The 17,511-nt window shown below is 38.6% G+C and overlaps 2 protein-coding genes across 3 annotated transcripts; one reads left to right on the forward strand and one right to left on the reverse strand.

Moving 5' to 3' along the window:
- Positions 1-11,033, reverse strand: psma1 (proteasome 20S subunit alpha 1). Of its 2 annotated transcripts, none has more exons than XM_030769343.1 (10): positions 11,013-11,033; positions 2,151-2,195; positions 1,959-2,060; positions 1,696-1,799; positions 1,505-1,593; positions 1,158-1,228; positions 933-1,062; positions 661-740; positions 460-564; positions 1-287 (listed from the first exon to the last, which is right to left on the reverse strand). In XM_030769343.1, exons 1-10 carry the CDS (start codon positions 11,031-11,033, stop codon positions 228-230), a joined length of 807 nt encoding a protein of 268 aa, XP_030625203.1. In that variant the 3' UTR covers positions 1-227. The 2 variants fall into 2 exon arrangements, with proteins under 2 accessions (XP_030625203.1, XP_030625196.1); XM_030769336.1 differs by lacking the exon at positions 11,013-11,033 and adding an exon at positions 3,499-3,536.
- Positions 11,034-15,279: 4,246 nt separating this feature from the next.
- Positions 15,280-17,166, forward strand: LOC115820243 (calcitonin-1). Its single transcript, XM_030783740.1, has 3 exons — positions 15,280-15,374; positions 16,120-16,254; positions 16,977-17,166. The coding sequence occupies exons 1-3, from the start codon at positions 15,289-15,291 to the stop codon at positions 17,164-17,166; spliced, it is 411 nt and encodes a 136-aa protein (XP_030639600.1). The 5' UTR covers positions 15,280-15,288.
- The last annotated feature ends 345 nt before the right edge of the window (positions 17,167-17,511 follow it).

The following is a 17,511-nucleotide window of genomic DNA, read 5'->3' on the forward strand; positions in this document are numbered from 1 at the left end:
TTGAGTTCAACTCCATACAGATAGAAAACCAAAAAAATCGTACAGTCATTGCAATTAGCACAAAGTACATGTCATGTATGTAGGTTAAATGTCACAGCTGTTCCTCTGAACAGCAACCAAAAGAGGTTAAGTGAAAGACAGGCTGCCTTGGATTCTGGGCAAAATAGGTCTGACATATAACAAAGAATCAGCGGTTCACGTGTAACCACCGTGTTTCTTTGGCCCTCTCAATGCTCCATTGGCTCATCTGAGGCAGCTGGAGCTGGTTCATCAGCTGGCTGAACAACCTGCATCACACACAAGTAGAAGTTAGCAATAATCTTTTTTCCCATCCTCTATTTAGGTATCCAACCCAGTAAAAACTTGGACCACATGTATGTGAAGAATTTACCAAGATATACTGACTCTGACACTGGGTGTGTTTTAATCCAAATAATATTGATAATAATATTGATTTACCTTTCTCTGGGGTCTCTCCTCCAGACCTTCAAGGAAAGGAGCAACATCGTCGTCATCATAGATAGTGAACTCCATGTCTTTGCCCACAATTCCAATGGAAACATTCTGAAAGACAACGTTTGGGAGTTTAGGTCGTGATCATAGAGCTGAGCGTGAGACTGACGTGAGCAGGTGAAGACAGTGAGGCTCTGAAGGTCAAACCTTGGTGGTGAGGTCCTGTTCTGCGGGAAGAGTCTCTCTGAGTGCACGCAGGCCATGTTGAACCAGGTCGTTCAGATTACCTTTCATTAATGCAATTCAAAAACACATAGACAGACAATGCGTGAGCCTGCAGTAACAATGAGAACAAGACCTGGTGTATTCCTTGGAGTGGGAAAAGTGTTAAACCTGAGAGTTAGAATTTATGACATTTGTATTGTTAAAATGCAATTTTTTTTGTATGTATAATATTGTTAATGTATAATAGTCCTCACAGTCAAGGAAGTTGTCCATGTGTCTCTCTAAGTAAGTACGGGCTGACTGAGAGCGTGCTCCGATGGACATGGCCTTGCAGTCAAAGTAGTTCGCTGAGGGACAGGTCTGGAAGATATGAGGTCCCATGTCCTAGAAGCAAAATGGATATATCTGGTCTTGGACTGTCACTTAAATAATAAAAAAAAGAAATATCTCTCAAAACATTAAAACCAATGTGTACTTACATCATAACCTGCAATTAAGAGGCCTACACCATATGGCCTTCTTCCATACCTTTGTGTGGGAATCTGGGTTTCTGAGAAATGTGTCAAGGAGGTTAACTATGTGAAGTTTCACAGTTAGAGACCCATGGGAACTGTACAGATTTGGTTTTAACCCATTATTATAAGGCCAGTCCCACCTGATGAACAAATAAAACGCTTGCTCACAAAAACCAGATGTGTTTATTTACAGCTAACTAGAACAGCTATAGGTCCCCGAACTGACATTGTAAGGAAAGCACTTTCCCTGACAGAAATGCCCTTTCACACAAAATCCTCCATATAACCAGATATCTGCTGAAAAAGGATACTGCTTCCAATGAGCGAAACAAGCCGAGATATGGGAAGAGGCCGGTCAAACACAAACCTGGAATCCAGACACTCCTGCCGCATAAAGTTGCTATGGTAGTAAAGAGGGAGAAAAAACAGTGATGATCTGAGAACTGAACCAGTTTTTCTGTAACTGTAACCTCTACGGCTTATGGCAAAAACACACACGTACCACAGGAGTCTGGCATCAGCAGTCAGGCCGGCGATGGAAATTCCCACATGATTATCAACATGGAGAATCTTTTTCTGATGAGCTGCCAGCTCAGACTGAGCCCTCTAAATAAACACAATACATATTTGTTTTGCTTTTGTACAAATGACCACAGTTAAAAAAAAATGAATGAATGAATTCTTGGAAACTTACAAAATTCACACAGAGTAGTGGTAACATGAAGTGGAGGGCAAAACATCAGCGTAACACATTTTAAACTTTACCTTAAGTGCTACAAGAACTGCATGGGAGTGTGACTTAAGCCCCACTGTTGCGGAGCCTTGTTTCACTGCTTCCATAGCATATTCAATCTGATGTATGCGTCCCTAAAACAAATGAAGACAAGCCAAATGATCTACAATTTATAGGTTTTAGGCAAATGAGCAAAATTTTCCAATTTGCCAAAGAGTTCTTACCTGTGGACTCCATACAGTGACGTCATTGTCATACTGGTTTCGGAACTACGAAGAAAAAAATAAAGTTACGTTAACGTGATGCGAGGTAACGTTTGTCCTTTTGTATTATTTTCCACTTACATAATCGTCTTGATGCTGCATCTGAGAAGTATAAGAACAGCCTAACTGTACTGATCCAAGGTATTGTCAACTATCGTCCTCTCTCCTCCCCACAGCATTGTATTTCTATTCAATTAATAATGCACATATATGTTTCCTTCAAAGGCCATCTGGAGTTACCAAAGATCAAATGTTAGCTAACCGCTGGTTCAAATAATATGAAGATACCTGCACTTCTTATCAGACCTGACTTTAGGATTTAGCGCTCTGGGGAAGGCTTGTCACAAAAAATATCATACCAAGGGAAGAACATAACGACGCACGCAGGTTGTGATGGATATCTAGAGCAGTCTATTTGAAAGAATATTATGCATAAAATAAGCAATCTTGATGGAATCTTTCTAGGTAAAACAAACTAATAGTAGGTGCCTGCTACTGTGCGTGGGGCCTCAACATCGCCTCTATGCTTACTATTAGCAGCATAGATAATTAATTTTTCGTTTATGTTGTTATAGTGAAACCGGCCGATAAATATCAGAGAGCCGACTACTAAATGCAAGTTAACAGTTAAATGCACGAGCTGGAGCAATCCAAGCGCTGGAGGAAAACGAAACTAAAACGGGCGAACGTTCGCGTGCTAACAGCTTACCGCGATGATATGATACGTAGTTAGCATTCAGTACATTCGGGCATTATTAAGTGGCTGATAATAACTGTATGTTTTGTGTTTACATGTGTCCAGGGTTACTGGGGATGTAAACGGCCGATCAAACAACCTGACCCTCTTCATGTGTATCAGGGCCTTCCTCCATCGCTTACGCTAGCTAGTCAGTTAACCTAGCAAATACAAAACCTATTGAAGGCTCACTTTAAAAGTTACGTAATTTATAAAATGAACGGATTGAATAATTTACAGAGTGACTGAAAACAAATGTTCAGCATGTTTAATATACAGACAAGGCTTGCCAAAATCTATATAACCATACTACTGTTCAATACAACTTGAATGAAATTAGCCGGCAGGCTAGCAAACTTCTTACACAGGACTATTGCAAACGCTTACTCACTGTCCCTCCTTTTTGCTACAAGAAAACTAAACGTGTTGTTATTTCGTGTTCAAATTCAACTGCTGATCTCACTGCCGACAACATAAAATCATAATGGCTACAATGGTGAACTTCGGTAAAACTAAGATGTTTGGTTTGGCATTTAATAACTTGAAAATAAAAATATGAACAATCATTCTCACCATGTCTGCCTCTAAATCAGCCGCCTATCCAACACTTTGATTGGCTGTTTGAAAGCATCTTCTTTTGGCGTTTCATGAACCAACGAATACAAAGATTGACGTCTTACCGCCATCTACCGGCTTGGAGTACAACGAAAATATACTGCGTCTGTGTCTGTGTCATTTATTACAGCCCTGGCACAGGTTTTAAAACGCAAGATCTTGTATTTGACTTTACTATAATTATCATTTGTGGTGTGTAGCTTCAGACAAATTATTCTGAACTTCCTTTGGGTTGTTCGTAGATTATATCTGATAGCATATATGGTTTCAGTATACCAGCTGGTACACATATCATCAAAATGACTTTGAATCAGTGCCACAGCTAAAATTCTTAATTTATCACTATCAAGGTATTTAGAATTCTAAAACAAGAACTTGTTCAATCCAATAATATATGCAAGAAAAAAGGGGATAGTTTTTGCCTCATGACAGAAGTGATGCATTCTTCATGGTGTCGCAATCTCTGGTATCTCACATTTTCCACATTGCCCATCTGTGTCTGCCCAAAGGTTTCATCTCATTTCCCCTTGCTGGGTTTACACAGAGGAATAGACCACATAATCAAATCAAATGTATGGATGATTACATTTCTTCATTTTATAAGTCTTTTATAGTTGTAGATAAGGAAATGTTTGCATTAGAAATTTTACACATATATTTGAAAACTTAGACACAATCGTGTACATAAATGCATTGAAAACAACCTTTAAACCCACAGCAGCGTTTTGGGGAGAGGACAGTCAGACTTAAATGAATACGTGATGACTTCAGTAAAGTCTTTGGGACTTTTTAAAGTTTTTGGGACATTCAAAATGCAACCTTTGTGCAACAGGATGAGACAAACATTTATGACAACCAATATTTGGAGAAAATTACCACTAGATGGCAATATTAACCAAATGTATTGAAGGCATATGGCATGTAGTTTTATGATAGCATCGCTACTGATCATGGTGAATTTGTTTTCTTGGGTGCCTCCTTAAGATTTATTTTATGTCTTGACAAAGAAAGTAATTGCTAATTTTAATTTCCGCAAAAGAGTTCATACAGAAAGTGTCCTGCTAAAAAGCTTGAAAAAAAAAAAAAGCTTGAGACTGCTACGCATGTTTGCCTCTCAAAATCTACGTTCTCTTGACCACTCATTTGTTAAACCAGTGCTATTTCTCTAATATTGTTTTATGTTTTTCAGACCTGAAAAAAATGATAGAGGTACAAGTCACTCTCTGTTCAGTCTGCAGATCCTTAGTTCTTTTTTTTTTTTTAACTTATATCATTTCTGGTATACTTTTTGTGATCTCTTATGATTATATTTTCATTGAACAGTAGCCCTTGCTGTCCATTTCAGATGGGTTTTGTGATACATTTGGTAAACCACAGCACAGGTTTGACGGTAGAGTACACAACGTTCATTAGCACGGCCTAAAAGAAAAAAACAAAACAAAAACAAGGCATATAAACTCACTCAAGAAAAAGCATCGAAATTCCTTTTCTAGATTCTCTTTTGCTTCTCTTCCAATGACCACAACACTGTCGTGGTTTCCAGTGGCAGGATATTAAGAGAGCCCTGACTCTGTTAATGATATTTGATGTACCCTTGGTCTGAGGGGGGATGAATTAGAGCGTTCTGCAGATGACGGGGCTTGCACCTCTGCCAACACCAGCGACAGCCATTACATCAGTGCGCCTCCTTTGTGATTGAGATCGTGGGGTTGTGCTGAGCTCAGCAGCTCCAAGAGCTTCATTTACCTCTGCCAAACAGCCTCCTTTTTTAATTTTTCAAATGGAGAGGGGCCTGAGTCACTGTGCATAGCTGCTCCAACCCACTGCGTTCTCTCTCTCTCCCTCACGCGCGCGCACACACACACACACACACACACACACACACACACACGCACACACAGATGGATAGACAGATAGATGATAGATAGAAAGAGACACAAAGAGAGGGAGAGAGAGAGAGAAAGAGAGAGAGAGAGAGAGAGAAGTGAAGGAGAAGGGTGTTTAAGAGTGGAGTGAAATAATTTGTCTGTATATATATAGTATGTGAGTATCTGCATAGCATAGACTGATGCACACTTGCTCATGCATTCAAAGATCCCTGACAGCATGACAATTCACATTATTATGCATACAAATATAAGTCCGTGAGCCTTAAACTTGCTCTCTGAAAAAATTGTTCAGTGGCATAGATATGTTGCACTAGCTCAACTAAATTGTAGGACCGAATAGACCTAATAGGCCAGATTTTTTGTGACCCACTCCTGATACAGTTGTGCAACTGTGTACTCGTTATGGCTAAAACTACAGGCACTATGTTAAAATATTTTGGTTCATCTCTTGGGACCATTAAACAGTTCAGCAGTTGATCCCGCTAAATGCTCAAAAGATACTTGACACGAATTATTTGTTACACATAAACAACATGAATTACACAGACAGTAAACAAGGCCAGTTATCCAAAATCAAACACGACATGTCCAAACCAAAACTGCCCAACATTATGTTCACAATCTTTGTTCATAAGAAACGCATTAATTTCAGCATTTTAATTTTCTTAAAATATGCTGTGTTTCAGTGATTGGGGGATTTATTTGGGGAAATGTCACAATGAGAGGATTTTTTGTTTCGGTTCAGTCAGCCTGTGAATTGTAGTGACCACGCTGTCAGAAGGCAGCATTGCCTACAAGAGGACAAGAATGTTGTGTGAGGACACTTCAGACGCTTATCAGGAGATTGTTAGAACTGATCGGACTGGGATCAGACTGCCCTAAATTCATCAGATACCTTCGTCCCATGTCTGCCAATGTCTAAATTCCTAGCTGTTCAGGATTAGGCCCTCCATTGGAAAGTTGCTCCTTTCAAATACTTACACCATCACACCAAAAAACTGAAAGACAACTCAAACTCAAACACTGAGTAATCTCTTCTTCTCTTGTAAAAACTTATAATTGATGTGAACAGGAATCTAACAAAATGGGATTATGGTTGATCTAACCGCAATGAAAAAAAGAATCTTTCATTCCTTTCACTTAAAATAGGTTAGCAGTATGAATAATTCTGCAAATGCCTTTTGCCTAATGACAATTACTGCCTCTGTGTGCCAAGTCTACATAAGTCAGTTGGTATTTCAGTTATCAGGTTAACTGAAGGGCTGAAGATTGCCAGCTTCCTCTGAAATGAATGGACAGCATTGTTGGTGAGGTTTATGAGCACCGATACATCTTCATTGACTTTAAGATTCCTGGCCCTGCCCAAGAACATGCAAATGCAATGTGCAATCCTCTCATTTCCTGCATTTTACAAAGTCCTGACTCAGCAATTTGGCTCTAATAACAACAACATTTTTTCCCTTGAAAAGGGTGAACTAGATAGTACTGATGTAAAACGGCAATGACCTGCTATTACTGTTTACGCAAGTTTTTAAGCCATGTAAAAAAAAGAGTATTTCGTTCTTATTTTGACATATTTTTAAATGAACAGATGAGGCCCACAGTCTGTTCATTGGAGACCATACATGGCCAACAAAAAAGTTGAATTCAATCTTTTCTGCAGCTTTCACCTCACTGGACCTATCTGCAATGGTAATGGATGTCATTCCATATTACCTGAGTCACATAATAATAATTTCCACTATAATGATTTCAAATGAACTCTTCACATGTGATCACTCTCCTCAAAATGCCTTTGGCAGCCACTGCACTGTCTTACCACCGAATCAGAGCCTCCTTCTTTCACAATCAGTTATCCAACCCTTAACGTTCATCTTAACCTCTAATATTCATCTTAACCAAGTTAAACAAAATATTCAGTGTTTATAAAGTGTTTCTGTTTTTATACCTATATTCTGTGTCTTTCTGCAGGTGCTCAAGAGGAGTCAGCTGTCCATTATCTGTGAGAGTGAACTTAAGGAAGGTTTTATATTTCTCTGTGTATATATCATTACACATTAACTATTATGTAAAGGTATTTCAGGGATAATTTTTGCTATGTTATGTGAATTCTTAGGTTTGAATTCAGTTGGGATTGTCACTTCTCTTGTAAGTTGTGGTGGACCAAGTTGAAATGGATCATTGAGACCTCCCTTTTTTGGACCATTGAGACCTTTCCCCCTTTTTTCTCTGCAATTATGAAGCTATTTGATCTAGCTGTTTCAGGTGCTGGGTGTGGAACTCAACCCCATGTTGCCTTAAACACAGACTCTACCGACACAAACCACGAACTTCTTTCTGAGTACTGAAATTGCACGAATTCTGTCCATGGGAACCCTCTATAACAGTGGTTAATTCTTCACTTAACTGCTTCATGGAACTAGCATGCTTGCATGACTAAACAATATCTTAAAAATCATGTACTCAGCATGGCACTTGGACACTTGAGAAAGGGAAATTCATGTGACAGAGACTGGATCTTCTATGTTCAAGCCACACATATTCACAGATATATAGGTGCGTAAATGAGGTAGAAGTAAAACATAATCATAAATGACACATACATTTGTACACTTCAGGTCTTATGACATTGTTATGGTGATTCTCTGTGTGTTCTTGGGGGTGTTTTCCCTCAGAAACAGCATTTCAGGAGTGCTAGTCTTCTTCTCTTGTATCTCCTTCAGGTACTATCTTCACATTTTGTGTATTTTCATTAATAAGGCACTTGAATATTTCAGAAGGGTGCAAGAGATGTCTGGAGCATACCATGCTTATGTTGTGGCCTGCACTGAGACTTGTTTGTGTGACAGTTCTGCTTTTTTTTTTATCTTGTTCTTTCTTTTCGATCTCTGGTGGGTGTTGTTCTGGCAGGCTCCTGCCCGTTACGTTATGATCACAGGCAGACGTTCAATCTGCTGGTCCTCCCAATGGACTCTCCCTCTCACCACTTACTTCTTTTCCACTGTTTTGTTTTCTAATGAGTAATTATTTGGACTCCCAAGATTCAGTAAGAGAAACGTGTATGTTTTTTTATTTATTTATTTATTTTTTTGATTAATTTTTTTTGGTAACGTTGTCATGGCTTAACAAGACAGACCATATGTTGACTCATAGCTATTTGTTATTCATCATTCCCTTCGACAACCTCCTCTGCATATCATAGAAAACAATCGTTTTTTTTTTCTTTCAAGGACTGCCATAATATTTATAAAAGGATACATAAAATGTTACACCCTTTCCACAGAAACAATAACATTAATACATATTCATTTTGTCTTCATTTCTAGCTAACACCACTTCAATAAATTCAGTATTGTTGTATGTTACTCAAAATAGAAGTCTCAGACACAGAGTTAGTTCTGGAGTTTTATAACCTGGTGATTGACAGCTGTGGAACACCAGGATAGCCCAAAGTATCAATGATCACTGAAATCTAAAGTATTTCTCTGGCCTCTTAACAAAGCTACTAAAGCACTATGTCATCTAATTCTGCAGTAGTCATAGAGCTAATGAGGGAGGATACTTCAGGAGATGAACTGCATTGCTGGCTACATTTCCCCGCTATTAAAAAAAAAACCTTATTCATGTCTGCTTCTTTTAAAAACTCTTTGTAGCTCCATTTTCCACATAGCCAGGTTTTCATATAGATCTGGCAAGTCTTGCTATGGCTATGTTTTTTTCTTCTGCTGCTTCTTCTTCTTCCTCCCCTTTTTTTTTTGCTCATTTATTTAACAGTTATTGATCAAGTTATTGACCTATGTTATTATAAGGGAATTGAAGAGATGTGGCTGACAATAAGGCCTTTTCATGCATATATAGGCCTTTTCATTCTATATATATATATATATATATATATATATATATATATATATATATATATATAATTTCTGGAAAATGTAAAAAATTGTCTGAACATGTGGTTCGTACTTGCTCAGTGGTGTTTAGCTAACTGATGGAACATAGCCAACAAATGCCTAACACAACACAATACAGAATCAAAAGCAACAAGCTGAGTCACATGGACATGACACATTACATACAAGGGTTATCCACCATTAGGCTCGATTTAACACCCTGTATAAAAATTATTGATTGACACTGATTTAGTTACACTGACACAGCTCCTGAAACATTGCCATAACAAGACGACTTGTTTAAGTTTCAGAAAACGCTCTGTTAAGAGGATAATCAAATGTGATTGATCTACTTGTCAGAGAGTGATTTAATGTATCAGATTTAGCAGATTTACACATGTTGTGGCATGCTAGCACCATAAAGCTAAGGCTCCCAAAATGGCTATTAGATTTGAATCTGCAAGTTGCAACAATCCAGTTTACTGAAGGCAATCAGTAAAAAGCAATCAATATGAAGATGGAGAGATCAGGTGCTATTATCAGTTTACTGCTTTCTCTTAGACGATTGCTAGCATAGAAATGACTTCAACTTCAGTCTTAATTTGAGGCCTAAGGAAGAGTGGAATTTTTGCTCACTGTAGCTCCTAGCACTGACAGTGCATTGACGGTGTTTGCAAAAATAAAAGCATAACATATATGGTGACATAACTATAATGTTATGTTATAAATAAAGATAGTTATCTAAATTGAAAAGTAATCTCAGTTCTTCTAAAATGACTATTAGATATGATTCTGCAAGATGTTACATTCCAGTTTACTGAGCCGAAGATAAAACACAATCAATAGGAAGATGGAGAGAGAAGGTACTGTGATCTGTTTACTGCTTTCTCTTAGTTGCACATCCCAGCAACCTACTTTAACCTAAATATTTTAACTCAGATATTTTTTTTTGTCAATCTGCAAAGTAAACTTTACAAAAAGGTGACATTTCGCAACATAGAGCTCCATATTTCATTTCCTTTTGTCTCTCAACTTAAAACTCTGAGTAAATAAATTAATTGGATTTTCTTTCAGAAATAAATACTTTCCTGTTTTTCTCTATGTTTAACAGAATACCTTAAGAGTACTCATCACCTGACCCACATTAATTTTCTATACCAGAAAATGTAAGTTACCTAAAAGGAATTGTGGAGTGGGTGGTGTGGAGAAACTGTGAGTTTGTTTCTCATTTCTTTCAATAAACGTTATCTAATAGTCAAGAGCATTGTGCTTGTTGCTGAGATTTCTATGAACGTAAATAGCGTCAGTGCTGGAATGGTCTCTAGAGATCCTGGATCCATGATAGCATCATAACGTTTTCTATGACTCTATGAGCTTATATAATGGCTAACTATTTAGGGAAACCTGGTGTCCTTCCAGAAAGCTTGCGATTGCCACTGTATCTGGGGTTCCCAAAATAGCAAGTACAAACAAATATTTAACAAATCTAAACATATTTTGAATTGATAGCATTTTCAGTTTTGTCTCGGCACCTTCAGAAGCATTTGCGCTGTATCCTTAAATAGGGGTAGCAGTTTTTTTTGGAGGACAATTGCCAGCAATTTTCCATTAAAGAGATAATTTAGACAAACCATGGCATGTTGAGCATGAAGTTCCCCACAGCTTACAATGTACTGCATTGAGATTTAGCTTTCATCTTCATTATGTTCATGAGAAGTGATTCTCTTACAAATAACAAAAATGCAGATTTTGCATGTAGCTAACCTTTTCTCTTCATGAATGGAGCCCTGTCTCTTTGGAAGAAACAAAGCAGTTAACAGTTTCAAGTTGAACAGAAGAACACATGTGCATGGAAGCAGACAAAAAAATATGTTGTTTGTACTGCATTTGAAATAGAGTATAGTCAATGTTCACACCCATGTTCATCGCAACATATGTCTTGTTAGGAGGGTTAATTAAGGGCTTGCCCATTTCCTGAATGTACTAAACAATATAGAGGTATATTGTTTTAAATATGGGGCTGTCATTCTATGTGTTGCCCAAGCTTCCAGTATCTTACAACAGTTCTTTATTCCATAAAACGCTCAATGCAATGTACTAATGTGTATGTACTATATTGAATTCACAGCTTTGCTTTAGAGGGAGATGTAGCCTTATGCTAGTCTTAAGTCCTCAATTCTTAATGTGCACGGGAAAAGAGCAGACAGAGAAATGGGCTCCTTAATTTGTTTTGTGTTAGTCTCCAGTGGATGATGTCATGGGTACAGGAAAAAAAAAAAACCTTCTCCACATCCTGGTCTGTGGGTGTGATTGATGCACTAACACTTAAACAATTAAATCTAATTTCCTTAATGTCCAAGGATGTGTACTGCAAACAGTATCTTCTACGCTAACAAGTTAAATGGCACTTCACATGATCTTTTAATAATGGTCTCTTCCCCTCTTGTTGGTTTAATTCTCTTTGTCCAAGCATCTACTCCTTTTTCAGTGATTTGCGAGTGTCCACTCTAATTGAAGGCGAGCATTTAATGCAACAGTAATCTCCACGATAATCCCGACATAAATTTTACAACAGGTGGTTACATATTACACTGATCTGTTTCCACAGAATGTAGCTCACTCGAAGCAATAAAACACTTTGATTGCAATTTAATTGGTTGATGTATCTGTTGTGGTACACTGATTGCTCTTTCAACATAAGAGTCATTAAGCTCTGCCTAAGTATTACAGCCCCCCCCCCCCCACTCCCAGTTCTTTATGTGTTATGATGGAAAATACAAATACATTGGTCAAAAGTGTTTCACAATACCTCTGAACCATTTCTGGAGAGCTACACAGATATTCCAGTTGCAATGACAGATTTTGCAATTTAGGCTTTCAGCATACACCTAAAGTTCAGACAAAATTTTGGTTAAGAGGTTCTTTTCTTTACACATCCATGATGTACAGTGCAAGAGACAAATGGTCAAAAACCAAAAAAATCATGTTTTTACACTCGAACCGCTTACGTGTTTCTCAGAATCACAGTATAATTGAAACAGGGCAGAATTACTGATTGTTATGGAATTATTGAGCCACAGAAAAGGCAAAATGTAAGTAGAAAGTTCTAGAGTATTTAAAACAACTAAATATACAGGAGGAAATCTGGTCATGTAATCAAGCATAGTCTGTGTACCAGAGTGATTATGTAGTGAGTGTAGCACTGCTTGCCACGGCATTCCATACCTTAGACTTTTAGAACTGAGAAAGTTATATTTCAATGATATTTCCTTCATTTATTTGTGCTGTTCTTGAATTTTTCCAGACTGGATAGAAAATTATAGCCTTGTGTGCCAAAATGTACATTATATTCAGAAACATGATTTAATAGCAACAAATATCAACTTTTCACAGAAAAGAAAGAATGACAAAACAGGGAGATTACCACAGGACTAAAAAAAAAAAAAAAATTTTAGCGCTGGAAGTAAAATCATGACCTGTCCTCAAAAATACCGTGGATGGATGGATGAGTCCTGATGTGATGGAATAGATCTGATCTGAATAGTTGCTTTATTGACCCAAAAGTTTGGAGCACGAGAACTTAGAAAACAGGTGTCTCCAGAGGCCGGGGTGACCCTCTCTGAAATGGAGAAAAAAACAGTAGAAGTTTGTTTGTGCATACGCGCCCCAAACACACACACACACGCACACACACATACACACAGAGTCATTTACTGGAAGACAGAGCAATATAGTGCCAATCTGTTATATCAAGACAAATGCACACACTAGGACACATACAGGTACAGTGAAATAGACAACAATACACTAAGGAGACAAAGAAACATTGGCACAGTTCAGATTTTTTGGTATTTGCTAAAACACACACACACACACACACACACACACACACACACACGCATGCATGCATGCATGCACGCGCACACACACACACATACACACACATGCACACACACGCACACACACACACACACACACACACACACACACATACACACACAATCAGTATGCCTCCCTGCCCCCATGCCTGCAGTAGAGCACAGGAGCTTGCTTCCATTTCCCAGTGATTTAACGCCTGTGCCATCGGTGTGGTTTGCTGTTCAATAGCACTAAAAGGCTCATCGCGTCTAATGGGGTTTCTCTGTGACGCAGGAGGAGGCCTCCACTCCCTAGCCTTCAGGAGATGTTCCCCACTAATGAAAAGTACGGGGAATTAGATGATACCACCTGACAAACAGTTTTGTAATTGGCTTTGAAAAAGTGTTCACGTTAACATTGGCGGCTGTATCGATTCTCAGCTGTGCACCACTTCACAGAACAAACATGATTATCGGTATTTACAATGAGAATCGTCATATTTAGGAACAAATCAATTCACACTGTAAAAGAGAAGAGACAATTGTATTGTTAGAGTGAGACTTACTCTGCACATGGCAGCAAAGGGAGGGGGAACCGTGGACAGGATTTTTTTTCTCATATGAATATTACTTCTTCTTAAAAGGAGTGATATGTAAAGTGTATATTGAAATCTGTATGGTTACAGGTTCTGTAAAATCTGTATTGCGGTGTCATTAAGAGAGTTAGACAAACCATTATACCACAGGGACTCTGAAATGTGTCTCTCTGTCCAGTAGATGGCTCTACCAGCTATTTTTGTGTTCTGAGCTTAATGGTCTGACAGTTGGAAACTAGCTTTCATGCAACATTTTTGGAACCCCATAAAAACTGTAATGCTCCGAAGAGATGCTGTTACTATTCTTTTGGTTTTGTTTCTGTTTTAATTAATGATTTCAATACGAATTCAGATATCAGATGGTTCAAATGACTGCAGGATTTTGTGAATGGAGCACTTAGTGGCCGAGGAATGACGTCATTGTGAAGCTGTAGACCCTATTATTGTGCCAGGACAAGGAACGACTGCTCATTGGCTGCCTGGTGCATCTGGGATGGATGATTGGCTGACAGAAGATAATCAAACACCTACACAGTCGATACACAAATCCTAGTGGTAGATATATAGGCTTGTGCACTGTGGTCACATTCAACAGAAACAAGAGTTGGTCTACAAGTTGAGACAAGTCAACTCCACGCTTCGTACATTTACGTACATATATTTTTTAGTGGTGGAAAACTAACACTTTTAAGGTAAGTTAAAATTTCTCCTAAGACTTGCAGATGAACAGGATTCAGTGATGTCTTGGTCAGTATTCAGTATATTTCTAAGTCGTTTAAAAGATGCTGTAGGACTTTAGTCTAGCACCTTCTTCAGGTACAGAAGTTAGTTGACTGAGGAGTGAATGGAGATGCTCTGTTCAGCTGTAAGAGGGGGACGGAGTACAGGAGAGAGGGATGCTTTGCGGGGGCTCTTTGCCAGAGAGATAGAGCACTTGTCTCTCTTGCCTGTTAGTATGGGTATGGTGGAAGCTCATTACACTAATGCACTTGGTCTGCAGGGAGGACTGTGGGGGGTTGGAGTGGGGTGGATTGGGGTGGGGTGGGGTCGGGGGGGTCCCTTGCTAAAGCCACTGTTCCTATGTATCATGCTTAATGTTGTAATGCCAAGTGATATTGGCGCTTACTCAAGGCGAAGAAACTCTGTTATGCCTGCATACTCTTGAATTTTGGGAGAATAGATTTGGTGTCCTGTGCAGATCAGTTCACATATCTGACAGTGAAAGAAAGAGAGAGAGAGAGAGAGAGAGAGAGAGAGAGGAGCCATATGATGACTTGCTTTGCTGTGGAGTGAAAGTAACAAAAGTAAGAGAGATCAGAGCTGAAAGCTTCAGGCATTAGTTGTTGCTCAAATAAAATGCAAAAAGGTGATCTTGAACTGGTCAAAGAAAAAAAAAGTACCACCCTTATCCTTAGGTTTTGTGGTTACTAAATTGGTTGTTTTCACTGTCCAATTTAGACTCTTAAAAGTACAGGAAAACTGATGAATTGTTTCTTTTTTGCTGTAGGGAACAATGTTTATGTTGAAGATCTCTGCCTTCCTCGTTGCCTATGCCCTGGTTATTTGCCAGATGTACAGCTCACATGCCGCCCCAGCCAGGTGAGGCATGAGGACGAAAATGGCCGGCAGACATACAGGAAAATGAATAAAGAGATGACAGGGTTACAGTAATTTAGCATTCCTCAGAAACATCTTCTTGTGGAAAGAGCTCTTTATAATTTTTTTTTGCCTTGCTTTTCCAGTTTTTTTTTTCTTTTGAAAATTTCAGTATTAAATATAAGGGAGTGTAGGTTTACAGAAAATATCACGTAAAATCCAACACAATCAAACAAAACAGCAAAAGAACATTTTAGCTCTTAAAGCAAGCATTTTGGAAACTTCTGATTTAACTTTATGGTAACCAATAGTGCATACAGTGAAATAATATGGATAGTAAGTGCTGAGAATAAATTTACTTAAATGAAAATCTTCCTCCTCACTGGATCATACTGATCACAATGAAAATGTTCTTCTGTAGCCGCAAAATAGAGTTTGTGAAATAAAAGCTAGAAATTATTTAATATAACTGGGGTTAATGATATACACAGTATACAAAAAGGCTAGACCACTCACAGTTCTCACAAAGCTATTGATTTTGTCATAAATCTGATCTTGGCTCCGTGTCAGCCTTTTAGATAGAGTACCCTTAGCAGATTGTTTTTGTTCTTGGACAAGATCCCTTCAAATGCCAACCAAAGCCTTTTAGCCTGAGAAGCACGGCATGCCATCAGTTTAATTTTAAACCCTTGGGTGCTGATTTTTTTTCTGCTGATCACTGTCTACTGTGGTTTTTATATATATGCAGAACTGGTTTAGAGTCCATGACAGACAGAGTCACGCTCACGGACTATGAAGCTCGACGGTTACTAAATGCCATTGTTAAGGAGTTTCTCCAAATGACCGCGGAGGAATTGGAGCAGCAAGTGAATGATGGAAACAGGTAACAATTTTTCATATCTGGATGCTTTGAGGATTTTGTGGTTCCAGGTTATTACATTTTTATTTATTTTTATTTATTTATTCATATTTTTGGAGAGGTGAAACACATTGTTCATTTTTCAAAAATAGTCAACTTTTGCATTTTAAATTCATAAGGAGAAATCAAAGTGCACGGTAGCTCTGCTTCCAGTTGGAATTAATGAAACAGAGGTATGTTCTCAGGGCAACTGCCCATACTTAGCGCTAAGCATTTCATTTAAAATAAGCTGAGGCAAATTCTCTGTCGTAAATCCTTGTGCATGCTACAGTTCAGTTTTTACCCTTTTACCTAAAGGCATGTCCAAAAATGCCTGTTTGCCTGCCCAAGGCTTTTGAAGGGAATGTCACAAGTGAACAAACGAAAGCACGATAGCTCATTATGGAGAATGGAATGGTTTGCATGATGCTAATGATATTCTTCTGTTTTGAATGGGGTTTTATGTACCAATGGATACCTGTGGTGAAATGGCTATGAGCATGTATTTTTGATGAACAGCATGTTTTGATATACTCTCTCCTCTTTGTTAAGTGAAGTAGTCTCCTCATGATGTACTTAAACAAATACTGTTCATGCATGATGTGCAAAGGGACATTAGTGGTATCAACTGCGGGTTGAGTTAGAGACGCATGGACCTGCATGCCTGAGAGTATGAGCCTGTTTCTGCATGTTATCTCTCCTAACAGCCAGGGCAGACCAATGGTCAAGCGCTGCTCCAACCTCAGCACCTGTGTCCTGGGCAAACTGTCCCAGGAGCTGCACAAATTACAAACATTCCCCCGCACGGATGTCGGTGCCGGCACGCCGGGCAAGAAACGCAGCCTGCCCGAGAACGATCATTATGCAAGCTACGGAGAGGCATTTGATTCCATCTAACCCCCCTCCCTCCCCCGCTGTCCTCTTTATACTCCATTTATGTTCTTTATATGACTGTCTTGGTGCATGTGGATTCTGCCTGCTTGATTTGACCCCAGAGGGAAAAAAAATAACTTCTGATTGCAGTCCCCCTTCATTTTCTTCAATTTTGAGTTTTCAGTTGCTGTTCTTTCGGCAGAGAATGACGAGTTGAATTGGAAATTTGAACTGATATTATCATTTTAAATTAGGATTCTAAGAAATCCATGAAAGCTCAGTCAAATGTGATTTTTTACAGTGCACATTATATTATATATGCCTGTTAATTCCTTCAGAATTGTAATTGGTTATCAAAAATCAGCACTT

Source organism: Chanos chanos, chromosome 1 (assembly GCF_902362185.1).
Source record: "Chanos chanos chromosome 1, fChaCha1.1, whole genome shotgun sequence".
Lineage (NCBI taxonomy): Eukaryota > Metazoa > Chordata > Actinopteri > Gonorynchiformes > Chanidae > Chanos > Chanos chanos.